This window comes from Ursus arctos, unplaced genomic scaffold (genome assembly GCF_023065955.2).
Source record: "Ursus arctos isolate Adak ecotype North America unplaced genomic scaffold, UrsArc2.0 scaffold_24, whole genome shotgun sequence".
In the NCBI taxonomy this organism is placed as follows: Eukaryota; Metazoa; Chordata; class Mammalia; order Carnivora; family Ursidae; genus Ursus; species Ursus arctos.
In genome coordinates, this window is record NW_026622919.1 from 1,349,344 (window position 1) to 1,364,188 (window position 14,845).

General features: G+C 61.8%; 1 protein-coding gene across 2 annotated transcripts; it reads right to left on the reverse strand.

Annotated features, from left to right (window-relative positions):
* Nucleotides 1-20: 20 nt before the first annotated feature.
* On the reverse strand, nucleotides 21-14,702 carry HGS (hepatocyte growth factor-regulated tyrosine kinase substrate). Of its 2 annotated transcripts, none has more exons than XM_026483890.4 (22): nucleotides 14,567-14,702; nucleotides 12,990-13,074; nucleotides 12,592-12,667; nucleotides 12,129-12,221; nucleotides 10,295-10,418; nucleotides 8,979-9,031; nucleotides 8,351-8,419; nucleotides 7,547-7,671; nucleotides 6,434-6,512; nucleotides 6,257-6,355; nucleotides 6,039-6,140; nucleotides 5,414-5,452; nucleotides 5,194-5,337; nucleotides 5,037-5,096; nucleotides 4,277-4,487; nucleotides 3,727-3,899; nucleotides 3,514-3,654; nucleotides 3,253-3,430; nucleotides 1,553-1,686; nucleotides 1,359-1,478; nucleotides 1,066-1,155; nucleotides 21-700 (listed from the first exon to the last, which is right to left on the reverse strand). In XM_026483890.4, exons 1-22 carry the CDS (start codon nucleotides 14,601-14,603, stop codon nucleotides 590-592), a joined length of 2,343 nt encoding a protein of 780 aa, XP_026339675.2. In that variant the 5' UTR covers nucleotides 14,604-14,702; the 3' UTR covers nucleotides 21-589. The 2 variants fall into 2 exon arrangements, with proteins under 2 accessions (XP_026339675.2, XP_026339674.2); XM_026483889.4 differs by having other exon boundaries at nucleotides 4,277-4,490; nucleotides 14,567-14,681.
* Nucleotides 14,703-14,845: the final 143 nt, after the last annotated feature.

The following is a 14,845-nucleotide window of genomic DNA, read 5'->3' on the forward strand; positions in this document are numbered from 1 at the left end:
CTGAACAGACAGTCCGACACTTGTTGAAAGACGTTTTATTATCAGTGTTCCATTCCGTCTACTCAGGGCACTGGATGAGATGGCAGCTCAGAAGCAGAGAAGCTGGAGACAAGCCCCCACCCTCCTGTGAGTGCCTGCTGACTGCAGGAGGCCACACCAGAGGGCTCGGAAGCACGCACACTAGTCAGACCACAGGCTGCGCAGTCTCCTGGGTGCAGGTGGGAGGGCCCGGGCTGCACTTCGAGGGACCCCACTCCAGCCAGCCCTTATGGGACCTGACACACTGGGCTGAAGGCTCCCTCTCGGAGAAGGTCCTTCCCTCCCACCCTCTGAGGCCCGGCCCTGGGGAAAGAAGTCTGAGACCAACTTAGGGAGATGGGGAGGAGGATGGGGCCCCAGGGGCATGAGGAGTCAGCCGGAGAGGGCAGGAAGAGGGCGGGGACCAGGGTGAAGGGCCACCCCCTGCACGCAGCAGGGACACTACATGGCAGTAAGAGGAGAGCGAGGCAGGAGGATGACGCTAGTTAGAAACGGAGACGGTGGTTCAGAGAACCGTAGTGTTGTTCTGGATGGCGCGCTCCCAGCGGGATCAGTCAAACGAGATGAGCTGGGCTTCGCTGCCCTGTGCCGGAGGGCCCTGTGCAGGCGGTGGCTGGGCTACGGGGGGCGGCTGTTGAGGGGGTCCCCCGGAGGGCGCCATCTGGGGGGAAGGCGCAGGAACCATCAGTCCTCCCACCCCAGACCCCGGCCTTCCCCCGTAATGGCTTCTTTCTAGAACACTCCACCCTGGTCTCAGCCCCAGTGTTCGGTCCCGGCAAGGCCTAGTCCGCTCCAGGCCTCCCTCCTCCCAGCTTGTGGTGGGTTCCCTGTCAGGAGTTCCCGACCAGCATCCACGGGGTTGAGTACGTGCGCGGTGTGGGCACCTGCATGCGTTGCTGCGTGCGGCCTTGTTCTGCCCTCACTGTCTGCTGGGAAGCAGTCCTGACCCGCACTGTCGCCCCCTCCCAGGACAGCCCCACCACCGTCCGTGAGCCGAGCTGGCTGGCAGCCTTGGGCGGGGCTCACCTGCTGGTACACGGGCTGCTGCCCTGCAATGTAGGGCTGCTGCGGGGGCGGCAGCGGTGCGTCCTGGCTGGGGAGGGTGCTCATGAGACTCTGAAAATGAAGCAAACCCCACATGAAGGAACCCTGTATGCCAATACGGGGCGGGGGGGGGGGGTGCTTCTGACTCGGAAAATCAAACGCCCGCCAGCGAGGAGAGCGTAACGGTGGGGAAGGGGGTGGTGGACAGGACAGGGGGCCTACCCAGCGCTCCCCCAGCTTCTTTTCCATGTGGACACCCCCCTGCAGTCTCTCACCTGCATGCTGTAAGGCTGGTAACCCATGGACACCGACTGACTCCCCATGTAGCCCATGGCGCCGGACTGTGGAGGCTGGGACATGGCCGGGAGGCTCTGTGGGGCCTGGGAGGCCACGTTCTGCAGAGGGAAGGGTATGATGGGAGAAGGGCTGCGGGCCCTTGCCCGGGAAGGGAGTGGCCCTGCCTGCCTACCTGATAGCCCTGCGTTGGAGTAGGCTGGTAGGATGAGTAGGCTGGACTGGCAGTGGGCCCGGTGGGGCCCTGGGGGGCCGCCTGTGCACCGGTGGCCCCTGCTGGGTACATGTAAGCGCTCACCATGCCGGGATCTGCGGAGGGAGAGGAGCAAGCTTACTGCCCTGCAGCACGACTTCTGCAACCAAGTTCACTCTTTACGTTCTCGCAGAAGTTAAAATCAACGAGGACGGGAGAGGAGCTCTAACGCTGCGTGCAATCAGAAGAAACAAACTAAACTGTGTTGACAGGGCATTAACAGGACAGCACGGGGTGGGGGGGGCGGTGACCAGCTCTCGCACCTTCTGAAACTCAGGGCCTAAAGACCGACAACTACAGACCTAGTGAGCCCGGTCAGGAGGGCCTCTCCCCAGTGGCTCGAGCTAGCATTCCCGAAACCACTTTCTGTGTACTCCAAGAACGAGCAGAGCAGCCAATGGGAGGATGAGAGGCGGGAGCTACAGGCGCGGACAGGGGAGGAAGCCCCGTGCTGCAGCACTGAACCCGGGTGCGCCGTTTGCAGACGAGCCTTGGGCGTGCATGCCCATGTGTGAGCACGCCCAGGCCCCAGGCGCTGAACAGCCCCCACTATCAGGACCAGGGGCTCCCTGGACAGGGGCCGCCTCCAGGGCTGAACACATGTGAGCACGGAATGTGAGTGGATGGTCCAGGAGCCGGCCACACCCGGGACCATCTGAGCAGCGAAACCAACTGTGAAATTTGCATAAAATGAGTCCACGCGGATGTGAATGATGAAAGAGTAAAGAGAAGGAAAAGTGCCTCCTTATGGTGGAAGACAACTGACCAACAGGAGAGGAATGCGGTGAGTAAGTCACTGGTTGACAAACACTGTGATAGCCTCAGACGTGACGGAGCAGGAGACACCAAAGCTACTGGGTGACAACTTAGGAAGGACAAGGATGTGTGCAAGTCTCGTCCCCACCGAAGAGTTGATTTCCACAGGCCAGCCAGCCCCTTCCTGGGGCTGTTAAGGAACCTTGACAGGCTGCCCGCACACCTCGCGGCCAGTGGCTGGCTGTGCCTTCCGGCTGGACACTCCAGCGCCCAGGACGCCTGGCCGAAACACAGCCATGGAGACCAGACACAACCCACAGAGGGGTGGTCTGCAAGACAGCAGGCCAGTGCTCTTCGGGGAGTCAGTGTCATGAACACAAAAGCGGACTAAGAACATTCTAGATCAAAGATGAAAAGCAGCCGAACAGTTAAAGACAACAGCCAGGGGGTTTCCTGTCAGCACAAGGGGTATTACTGGGACGGTGTGGGACAGCTGAACTCGGCGGTGGATGAGGTCACACCACGGCCTCTGTGGCTCCTGACCTGCATCTGTGCCCAGGCCATGAGGAGGTGTCCTGTGTTTAGGAAATACATGCTGACCGCGCTAGGAGCAAAGGGCATTGCCCCCACCACCCGCTCTAAAAAGGTTCAGGAAAAAAAGTTCACGTATATGTGCGCACACGTGAACCTATGAAAGGAGAGAGCAAATGTAATGAAAATGATAACGTTTAGAAAATCTGGAAAACCCTTTGTACTATTTAACTTTTCTGTAAATCTGAAATTATAGCAAAACAGAAACAAAAGAAGGAAAAAGTAGCGGTCTGGGGCTCATCTTGGCTGGCGGGCACCCGCGCCCGCCCCATTACCTGCTCCGGCCCCAGGCATGCTGGGGTAGGGGCTGCTGGCGGCGGGGGCCGGCTGGCTCATGTACACCGTGTGCATAGGGGAGCCCTCCACGGAGCCCGCGGGGCTGAAGGTGCCCGGGAAGCTTGTTGGGCCAGAGGGCTGGTACAACACGCCCGCGGCCGCGGGCATGGCCTGCAGCTGGGGACAGAGAGAGACGGCGGTCAGGGCAGTCCTCGGCTCCGGAGCCCGCAGCCAGGGGCGGCCCGGGGCTGGGTGCGTGCCTGGGCGTAGGGCAGGGAGAAGGCGGGCATCTGGGCGCGCATCTGGACGGTCTGCTTCTGCTGCTCCAGGCGCAGCTGCCGCTCCTTCTCCTGCTCCTGCAGGCGCTGGATGGCCAGCTGCCGCTGCACCTCCAGGTACTCCTGTGGGCCACAAGGCAGCCATCAGGGCTGTCCACGACCTCGGCACCCCCAAGCCGGGGCCGGCCACCACACCTGCTTCTTCTGCCGCATGATCTCCAGCTTCTGGGCCAGCTGGATCTGGCGCTGGCGCTCGGCCTCCTCAGCCGCCCGGCGGAGCTTCTCCCGGTGCTCCTCCCGCAGGGCGCTGAGGGCCCCCCGCGCATCGCGGATCTGCGCCAGCTTGTCCTGCAGCCCCTCGTAGTATACTGTGGGGAGAGGGCAGCGCCACGAGGGTGTGGCATGGGAGGGAAGCGATGGCTGCCCAGGTCCGGGCTGTGGCCGCCAGCCCTGCCCTCACCCAGCCAAGCGCTCGTCTGCAGGGCTGGCACGTGGGCTCCCAGGGTCAGGGCCGGGGTGGGATTCTTCCTAGAGCTGATGATTCTACGCTCAGTGGGACATTTCCCCTCGCTAGGACCACCTCCCAAGTTGCCCACAGCCCAGAGATGGACTCTGGAGGAGCTGCTGCCCACCCGAGAACCTTCCCCGCGCCCACAGCAAGCGGCCAGCACACGTGCTCACACAACACCGCGCCGGGGGGCACTGCGAGGCCTCGACAGGGTCCCCCGCGCGCCGCGGCACCTACGCCTGCGCTCGTCCAGCCGGTTGAGCAGCTCCAGCAGCTGGGGGTGCATGCTGTTGATGGACTGGAAGAGGGACAGCACGGCCGAGTCGTTGGTGATGCTGCGGCCCCGCACGTGGTTGCTCTTCATGCGGTTGACGAAGGTGGTGACGGCGTTCTGCAGGGCCTTCAGAAACTGCGCGTGGCTCTCCTCCGACTCCCCGTTCTGGTACTGCTGCTGGGGGTGCACGTGGCCTCCTGTGGAGCAGCCCCCAAGGCAGGGCAGCCCCGCCCCTTTGGGCGCTGAGCTTGGAGCCTGCCGCGCAGGACTCATTCTCTCAGCGGTGCTATGAGGGGGCACCTGAGCACCCCCTTGACAAATGTAAACACGGAGGCTCAAGGGGGCTCAACTCTTGCACTTGGCTGTGGTGCTGGCCCGGATGGAGCTGGCTGCGGCTTGGGCAGCCTGGCTCGCAGCCCCTCTGTCCCTACCCTGTAGAGGGCCTGCCTCCCTCGAAGAGGCCCCGGTCTCTTAGTCCAATGACCAACAGAGCCAAAAAGCCCCAGATAGGACGTGAACTCATCCGGGTGGTTCTAAGCTGCCCTAGAATATTCTGATCCATTCTAGGCAGCAAGTGACCAGGTTCTGGACCACAGCCAGCCCAGAGAGGTTCCTCGAGAGTGGTGGGCTGGAATGGCTTGCCCCTGGGAGGTCACTGCGGGCAGGGCTCAGCCCTGTCAGGAGAGGTGCCCGTGCGGGGCCTGTGATGGAGCCACAGCTTACCTCACCAAAGGGGCCGCTGGAAGGAGCTATGGGCTGAGAGTCTGTCTCCGTGAGGGGGGTCTGCAAGAGGCCAGAGGAGGTGAAGGAGTTGTCCAGCCTGTCTCAGGGCCCCTCGCCCCAAAAGGACGGGGGGCCGGGAGTGCTGAGAGCAGCCCACCTCCGGCGCGTTGGCGGGGGCGGCGTGCCCCTCCACAGGCGGGGCGGCGGGCTCCGTCAAAGGCGCAGGTGCAGATGGCGTAGGGCTCCTGCGGGCCTCCTCCTGCTTCCTCTCCCAGTAGTTCCGGTTGAGGTACCGGGCAAGCTATGCACACAACAAGCGTTACTCCCAAGGCCCAGGGAGCAGCAGCGGAAAGCACTGCATGTGGGGGCGCCCTCACCTCGGGGTCCATGTCCTCAGCCAGCGGCGCCGACGAGGTCTGGGGAGACACAGGCCAGAGCAGCAGTGACCCACGGGCTCAAACATGTGCCCAACAACTCCTAGGCCGTCGCCTGGGAGGCTGGGACGCCACCACAGTGACAGTGGACCCCGGGCACTGGCCAGTCTGTCCGGGGGCCCCCCGGGGCTCTGCGATTGTGAACAAGGCACAGGGCAGTATCCTGCCAGCTTTCCTTGCAACAACAACGCCAGTCCTGACAGTGGACGGCAGGGCTGTTCTTAGGCCCTCGGCCACCTGGCCCCCTCCAGAGCCCCACAGAGCTTGCCATGACTTCCTAAACCTTCTGTTCCACCTGCCACCCACCCCCTATTTACAGAGGGGGCCGAGGCTAGAAAAAGGTAGGCCACCTTTGACCTCAGGGCTTGCCCACCTCCTCTCACTCTGAGAGGTCTCCAGCCTTTCCAGGGTGCTCCTCCCCTGCAGGGGACCCCTGACCAGGAGCAGATGGCTGAGGAGGGCCCGGCTGGACCCTGACCTTCACTGGCCTGATCAGGCACCATTCTTTCTGGGGCAGCCCTCCCACCCCCTCCCACAGGAGTGTGGCCCAACCTGGGAGTGCGCTCACCACGGGCGAAGAGTACAGGCTGCCGGCAGGGGGCGCCGACGAGGCCACGGGCGCGGGCTCTGCCTTGGTGTACGTGGCAGCGGCATAAGCTGACTTCTGTCTCTGCGGGAGACGCAGGAAGAGTCCTGGCGCAGGTGGGCCGACCCGCCACACTCATCTGCCCTCCCCAAACATCTAGGGACACCCCCCACCACCAGGCGAGCCCCCCTCCGGCTCACCATCCTCTCCTTCTCCTCAGCCTCCGACTGTGACAGAGCCAGGGCCAGCTGCAGCTCCTCCTCCTCCTGCAGGGCCGTCTCATCTCGCTTGGGGGGCAGCTAGGGGCAGACGGGCCGGTGAGCAGGGCCCAGGGCGAGGTGGTGGGCGAGGCACCCCCAAGGACCCGGGGCCAGTACCTGGGATTGCTGGGACAGGGGGCTGGTCAGGTACTCCGGGGGCAGCTCCGTTGTCGATGAGGCCTTTCCTTCTGCTTTCCTGGAAGCGAGAGGGCACTGGGTGACTGAGCACCATCCCCCGGCCCCCAGCATCCCCACGGAAGGACGCCAGTAGTGCCACAGGCCACGCTCTGGAGAAAAACTGGTCGCTCAAACCAGGTCTGTTGGCTTCGGGACGCGGAACCCCAGGCAGGTCACCTGGGCCTAAGCCCCAGCCCCCTCTTCTAGAAATGAGGTTCAAACATGGGAAAAGAACTTTCCAAGGGAGCGGCCCACAGACATCACCTAACCAAAGGATGAGCTCCCATCACTGACGCTGGGAGACGGACAGACGGACAGCACGGGCCCCCAGAGTGGCGGCATGGAGAGGGACAGCCTCATCCTGGGATCACGCAGGGAGCACACAACCTGACTCTAACCACAAGACCTCAAACCCAAACCAAGGGAAGCACCACACCAGCCCAGGCCCTTCAGAAATGCACACGTCAGGACAAAGAGGCGGCCTGCAGATCTGGGTCACGGGAGCTGAAGAGGTGTGACAGCCACCTGCCATGTCCTAGGGGCCTAGGCAGGCCTGACAGGGACAAACCCACTGCAGGACATGACTGGCACTTGCTGGAACCAGACAGGGACACACAGCAGCCGTCAGCGCCAGGCTGGCACCATGTGTCCTGGGCTGGTGGCTGTGCTATGGCACTTCTTGGGAAGTGCACGTGGGAGCTTTGGGGTATGGGGATGGGGTACCCGCAGCTCACTCTCAGAAAGTCAGAATGAACACGATACGTGGGAACACCCATGCAGAGGGGGAAGGGAGACCATGCAATTAAGCCCACACGGCTGCGTCCACACCAAAAGACTCAGGAGGAGGCCGCACCCCACAGGGTCTGCTTCCCACTCCTGCATCTTTTCCCAAAGTTTTTTTTCCAAGCTAAAATGTTAAAAAGCAGACAAACCAATAAACCAAACCCAAGCAACCAGCTGGCAGGCCCCAGCCCTGCACCCGGACGGCCAGGAGACAGAAGCCCGGCTTCAGGGAGCATAGCCGGGCCCCCGGGCCCCCAGCAGGGAACTCACTTGTTCAGCTGCTCGTAGCAGGGCTCGCACACGCGCACCTCCTTCTCGATGCCGAACTTGGGGATGGTGGAGTACTTGGAGGAGCACTTGCCGCAGAAAATCTGGCCACACGCCCGGCAGTGGTGCTGTGACACAGAGAGGGTCAGCGTGCGGCGCGGTGCTGGGCTGCTGACCCCTTGCGCCCACCCTTCCCACTACCGCCTGCTGCAAAGGGCGCAAGGCTGGGCCTCCCAGGGTGGGCAGAAGGCAGGTCTGGGAGGCCACAAGGACCCTAGGGAAATGGCACGTTTCCAGGCTCTCAACTGCAGCCACTGTTTGAGGGAAAAGTCAAACTAAAAAGAACAGTGCATGCAAATCCTGTGTGAGTTGTGCTGGGAGATAAGAGGTCCTGCTGATGGTGGGCCCAGGGAGTCTGCTCAGACGCCCTGGCCTCAGCCTTCACCGTCGCGGTCTGTGCTTCAAGAGGAAGAGAAGCAGTGGCTCGAGGGCCGCAGCACACAGGCTGTTAGCCGCGAAGGGCAGCGACAGGGCCGCAGGCCCAGGCAAGACACGCCTGAGCCTCCCGCAGCCCCAAGCTTGCCGCGTTCCTGTCCCTGGGGAACGCAGCATGCCCGAGCTTCATCGGACAGCACAGACCATCGGACTCGGGACCCCTTGGTGACCCCGCTCACCATGTAGCTAGGAGCTGGATTTGCTCCATGTACCACGAGCCCACAGCCAAGAGGAAAAGGACGCGGAGTGGCTTCAGTGGCCTCACGGGGACAGTAGGGGGTGTGGGGTCGGCCCTGGGGTGGGCACACTCACCTTGCGGGTCACCACCCCGAACTGCACCCTGCAGCGGTGGCACTCTTCAGCATCCACCCAGTCGGGGGCCTGGGGGGCAGGCAGAGTCAGGGTCGCGCCGCCCCACCTTCCCAGCCACGGCCCTGCTTCCCACAAATGGGATGCGGCCCCAGTGTGGGCTCAGGGGCCGAGGGCCCGGTCTGCAGATGTAAGAAAGGAACCTACTCCAAACGGACTCTCCTTTCTAAAGGTATGACCGCGAGACTCCCCACAGCTCCGGGTCAGTATTTGTCTTAACTGTGCGAGCCCGTCAGCCACAGCGCAAAAGCACCTTGAGCTGCGTTCCAAACCGAGCCGGCACAGGCCCGGCTGCCTGTCCCACACGTGTTGTTTCAGAGACAAAACGGCAGCTGACCCACTGATGTTCCCCACCAGCAGGGACCCCAGGACCTCCCTTCTGCTTCCTCAAGGCATCCTAACTCCCGGGGCGCCCGGCTGGCTCAGTTGGAAGAGCATGTGGCTCTTGATCTTGGGGTCTTGAGTTTGAGCCCCATGTTGGGTGTACAGATTACTTAAACATTAAAAAAAAAAAAAAAAAAAAAAAAAAAAGCAGCCTAGCTCCTAGATCCCCAGCACCCTGTGAACTCACTCTCTCTGCAGCAAACATGGCATCGCTCTCCTTGAACTCTGGGAAGACGTGTCCTGGAAAAAGGAGACCACAATCACTGCCAGTGCCACGCTGGCATGCAAGGCCCTGACAGCCTCAACTGTCCTCGCCCGGTCTGCCCTGAGACCTTTAGGAGCCATGTCCCAGCTCTGGGCAGCCACCTCCCCAAGCAGACCTACAAAAGGAGGCCCAGGGCCCCTGGGGAAGCAAGTGCAATGACCCAGCAGCAGGCAAGGGCGCCCGGGTGCATGAGTGGGCCGCCCCGTCCTAGGGCATGGGGCCTGGCCTCACTCACCCCACATTGAAGCCTCACAGATCTTCCCTGGACAAGTCTGTCCGGCTCTTGGCCCCACACTCCAGCCAACTGTACCTCTCAGGACTCTTAAAACAGATTCCCAAGCTTTTTGGAGGCACAGACCCTTGAAGGTTCCATAAAGCTTTGGGTTGTCTCCCCAGGAAAGTGAATGTGAGCATATACCCACCATCCCACGTCCAAGGTCCAGGATTGAGGGCCTGAGGCCAGCTCACTGACATGGACAAAACCCTCATCACAGTCTCCATGGGGTCCGAGCCACCTGTAGCCACCAGACGCCACCCCTGCTCCCAGCCTCATTTCAGGGCCTCGGCACAGGTGGAGGCCACCCCAGCACCGACTCCCCCCCCGCCACTGCCCAGTGTGAGCACTACAGTCTGAATCCGCTGCCCTCCTCCCCAAGCCCCAGCAGATCCGTGTGGCCGCTGCAGCAGCTGAGAGGAATGCAGAGGTGGCCTTGAAAAGGTCCGCTGGCTGTCACAGCCCCGTTGCAGCCCTCCCAGGACTTCCCGCCATTCTCAGGGCACCCCAGCTTCTGCCCAAGCCGCTCCTGCAGGCTGGCACCTCCTGTGCCTCGTCCCGGGTCTGCGATGGCCCCAGGGCCTCGGACGACAGTCCACGCGGTGCTGGCTCGCTCACGCGTTCAGGTCTGGCACACGAACTGCCTGCCCTCCAGGCCTTCTCCCACCCTTCATGTTCAATCAGCCCCCAAGAGGTCACAGCCCCCAGCTCTCCTTCCTTCCTAGGATTCAACGCTCAGGAAGTAGTTCCTCTACTAAATCTTTTCACTTGTGTGTTTTCAGCCCTAACTGCACATGAGGTCGGGAAAGGCAGGGGCTCCAGGGCCCAGAGCAGGCTGCCCCATGAGGACACCCACTCTATGCTCCCACCGCTGCCAGTCCTGCCGTAAGGCGCTGTCCCCCTGCCCCGCACAGAGAGCACACACAGCTGCTCTAGGCTCTGCCTGGCGCACAGCCCAACGCACCTTCCACCTTCATAATCTGGTACGTGTCCTGGACCACTTTGTACTTGGGCTCGTTGCGGAAGGCGTGTGCCCAGGCCTGGATCAGATGCAGAATCTTGTTCCGGACGCTTCCTTCCACCTGCCTCTGCACAGGAAGGACGAGGAAGGAAGAGAATGAGGAGGGCCACGGGAGACACGAACGCCAGAGAGGTCTCAGCACGAGGAAGGAGCAGGAAGACTTCACCACTCTGAGCACGTGAGGCTGGCAGAGGCGGGGAGGGCCCCCCCTTTGTGGGGCACTGGGGCCACGCACGGACCTACTCGCCAGGCCCAGCCCGCCTCCATGAAGCCTGGTCCCTGAGGACAAACTCATCACAGCAGTGTGCCCACTCGGGGCCTGACTTTTCTTTAATGCCCTGGGAAAAGCTGCGGAATCCCCAAAGCCTGGTTCTCCAGGCCCACTGCCCTGTAACCACCTGCTTCTTCCTCCCCTGCCCCAGGAGCTTGGCTAGTGTCAGGGGCCCCTGAGTCTGTAAGCCGGTGTGGCTCTGGCAAATGCCAAACTCTAACAGGCAGTGCCCACCAGACCCGTGATGAGGGAGCACATGTGTAGCTGGCCGCCTCTCCTCAGATCATGGCCAGCCCAGGGGGGCGGGGAGCAGGGGCAGCCGCTCCAGGAGCTGCCCCACGTGCACAGCCACCACTTCCGCCAGCTTCGAGCACCATCAGTCACATTCCTAGAGCTCTCCGGGGATGCTCAGGAAGATGGAAGGATGAGAAAGCTGCTCCACGGAGATGCCAACCAGACTCACCCACTAGGCTTCGGTTCTTTCCCATAATCTGTGTCCGCTCGTTGGACCCCTCTGCCCTATTGTAAGCCTCCCTCTCCAAGGGGGGACTAACTGGCTTAGACCACATACAGCACAAACAGGACACTATCATGGGACACAAGAAGCACAGGGCGTGACCCTTCTGCTCTTTCAGCCTGGCCACAGTAAGCACTGGCTGGGTCACCGGGCAGGGCCCAGCTCAGGTCCAGATGGGCTGTCAGCCACGTGAGCTCATGGCCATCCGCACGGGTCTGGAACCTGCGGCTCCACCCACCAACAGCAGCAGAGACAGAGTCCGGGGCTATGCACCTGGCCACCGGACTGGTCGCCTCACCCCTGTGGGACAGGGGCACCGCTGTACCACCCACTCTGTGTCACACAATCTGCCAGTGTCACCACCCACATCACAATCCCGGCAGGTGGGCAGCGCAAGCCTGGGGGTCCATGGTCGGTGGCCTGTGCAGCATTCTCTCTCAGGGCTCTGGAGGACTGTCCCTCCTCTACAAATGGAGGATGTGAGACCCACTCCCCAAGGTGTCCCTGATGTGCCGTGCCCCCGACCTCCCTCCATAAATACACTGGACTCACACACCTCCCTGCTTAGAATCCTGGCTCTGCATTTGGGACCCACCCAGAAGCCCTTTGGGGCTCCCCCAGGCCTCTGCCTGCACACCCTGCTCACAGCCAGTCCCACACACACAGCTCCTTCCCCTCCTTCTCTGCCACCTAGTGAGGCTTTGAGCCCTGCCCCGGGGAAGCCTTTCCTGACCCCCCCAGGAAGGGCAGGGTCTCCTCTGTCCCCCCAGACACAGCATCCCGGTTTGCTTCTGGTGAAGCCCTGACGTCATCAAGCTGGGATTCTGGAGCTGCGGGGACTACCAACACTCCCCTTCCTGTCCTCGGTTCTGCCTGGCCCTGCTGCTGCCTCAGGTGCCAGCAAAGCCCCAGGAGAGCACCGGCACGGCCTCGGGGAAACTGTGCCCTCCCCACGGTCTGGACCTCACTGCCTCCCGCCAAGGGCGCACCTTCAGCAGCTCCTTCAGCTCCTCCATGGTCTGCTTGTTGGCCACCTCATCGTGGACCGTCTGGCCGCAGTTCTTCACCACAGACTCCATGACCTGCAGGACCCAAGGAAGGGAGCCTCGAGCCACCGGCTGGGCGAGGGACACCCGCCTTGGACAGGCCCCTCGGGCAAGCTGGCCCATCAGGAGGACCCCCACGGCCGCTCCGAGTCAGGCGGCAACCAATACTACATGTGCCCCTTCTCACTCCACTTCTTACCAGCAGGGACAGAGGCCAGACTCGACCTCAGGGCCCTGAGTCTGTCAGCTTCAGCTGCGGCACGGAGGCACTGCCCTCCATCAGGGCTGCTCCTCTCTGCCCTCCCACCCCAGGCAGGTGGGCAAGGCCCCAGGGTCAAGCTGTCTCTGCCATCTGGACACTGGGGCAGTGACTCTTCAGGTGGCCAGAGTGCAGGGGTCTAGTTACCTCCAGGGCATACAAGGCCACGTGAGGATTCTTGTCATTGACTTTCTTTTTGATGGAACTCACGGCATATTTGGCTCTGAAAGAAGAGAATATCGGTAAAAGGGAAGACAAAAAAGAAACCATCCTAGAAGCTAAGTTAAGAAAGGCTCTGCCACCCTCTGGTCCTCAAAATTCCCAAGCAAATGTTAAGTACCTCCAGCCAGTACAGGGAAAAACCTTTCCTTGTCCCCAGATCCCAAAAACCTCAGCGTGGAGACTGCTCAATTCTCCGCCTGAGGCCTAAGGTGGTTCATCAGGGCTGGTCGCTGCGGGATCCTGGAGCATCACTGGGCTCCAAGGAAGCCGGGAGCGCCATGCTGCCGCCCCCCGGCTTCTGAGCAGAGATCCTCCTCACTTACTGTGTGTCCCCCTGGCGGATGAGATCACAGATCTGGAGGATGGACTCCCAGTCCGTCTCCAGCAGAAGCTGGCTGGTCGCTTTGTCTACAGCAAAAACACACCATTACTGGGGCTGTCCTCTGTGATTCCCCGGCTGGCCCCAGAGCTCAGCAACAAAGAGAAGGGACCACCTCCTTCCCATTTAAAACATTTGGACTGAATGGAAAACCACATGAAAATCCTCTTGATGCCCAACAATCATGACAGTGCTGTCCTTTCCAGAAAGAAGGCAAACTGCTTAAAAAATACTAACAGCACACCTGCCGTGCACTTGATCCAAACACTTTATGTGATCACCGCGTTCTGACACAACCTCCTGAGCAACGTCCTATTTCCATCGTCTTTCCCGACAAAGACAACAAAGCAGAGAAGTGAGGTCACTGCCCAAAGTCACACAGCTCACCGGGCAAAGCCAGGCAGGGTTTCACACTACACTCTGCCACCTCATCCCTGAGTCCCTGGTTCTCCCCACGTTTAACCTGTCCGATGAGATCTCAGCTGGGGCAAGGCTGGAGAAGATGCAGCCTGGACTCCAGTCTTCTGCTTCAAATGTTTTGTGGGATGGAGCCAGGCACGACCTCTAGGAAGTATTCCTCCACTAACACCTTTACTCTGTGTCCGTCACAGTTGCCTCACACACACACACATGCTCTGCTCCCCCAGCCCTGCTGGCTCTCCTCCCTGGAGACACATGGGAGGTCTATTAAGGTGTCCACACATAGGATCTGGTAGTAACTTCTGGATTGATCTTTGTAGGGCTGAACCACTCCTCAGCCTGCATGGTCTCAGAACAAGGAACGTGCCTCATCTGCGGTCTCCTCCAAAACCACATTCAAGGAAAAAGCAGGGCAGGCTCAGACCCACCACTGGAGCACCCACCCCAAACACAGAGCCCACCCAGTTTCACTAAGGTGGAAGCCATGCCCGTAAACATCCATTTTCCTTTTCCTAAAACTGGTGCCCTCCAGGAAGGGCAGAAAGGATTGGCTCTCCAGCTCTGACAAACAGAAAAGCCACCTCCCTAAACACCGGGGCCTTCCCGGAGCCCCGTGGGGACAGACGGAGCTGGCCTGCTCCCCCAGGGAAGCAGCGCTCAAAGAGCCTGGCAGGTCCCGGGGACGACACTACCGGTTCCACCCTTTGGAGCCCAAGGTTTGGGGCACCCTCAGTTCCCCTCCACCCTAGGTTTTTGTGGGGGAGGGGGTCTATTGGACTAGGTCACCCGTATTCGTGACTCAGGACTTGTGGCCCGCTCAGTCAGACGCTTGTGGCTCCAGGGCCGATCATTCCCCTGAAGACCTGCCCACCCCTGGCCCAGAAGCAGAGCCCCGAGCACGGTCGCCGCGAGCGCAGGCCCAGCCTCCTCCGCGGACCCTCACCCAGTTGGGTAGGGGCCCGCGCCCAGCGCCCTGGGCTGCCAGGTCCCCGCACCGCTGGCGCTCCCACCCACACCCTGGGGGCCCAGGTCGCTCCGTGGCCGCCCCCCAGCCCCGCTCCCGGGACGCTGGCCAGCCTCGAGGGGCGGGGGCCGCGTTACCTAGGAGACGCTCGAAGGTGCCGCTGCCGCGCCCCATGGCGACCCCGGACCCCGACCCGACGCCGCTGCGCTCTCCGCGGCGAACCGGCGCGCCCCCGACTTCCGCTTCCGCCTTTTCCTCGGGCGCGCGCACGCGCGCGTCGCCGGTCCGGGCCGCGAGCCGCGAGGAGGCGGGCTTTTTCACTCGTCCCAGACGCTGTGCGCCGATTGGGCTGCAGGCTGCACGTTTTGAGGCGGTGAGAGCCGAGAACCAATGAGCAGCTCGGACGTGAGGCCTAT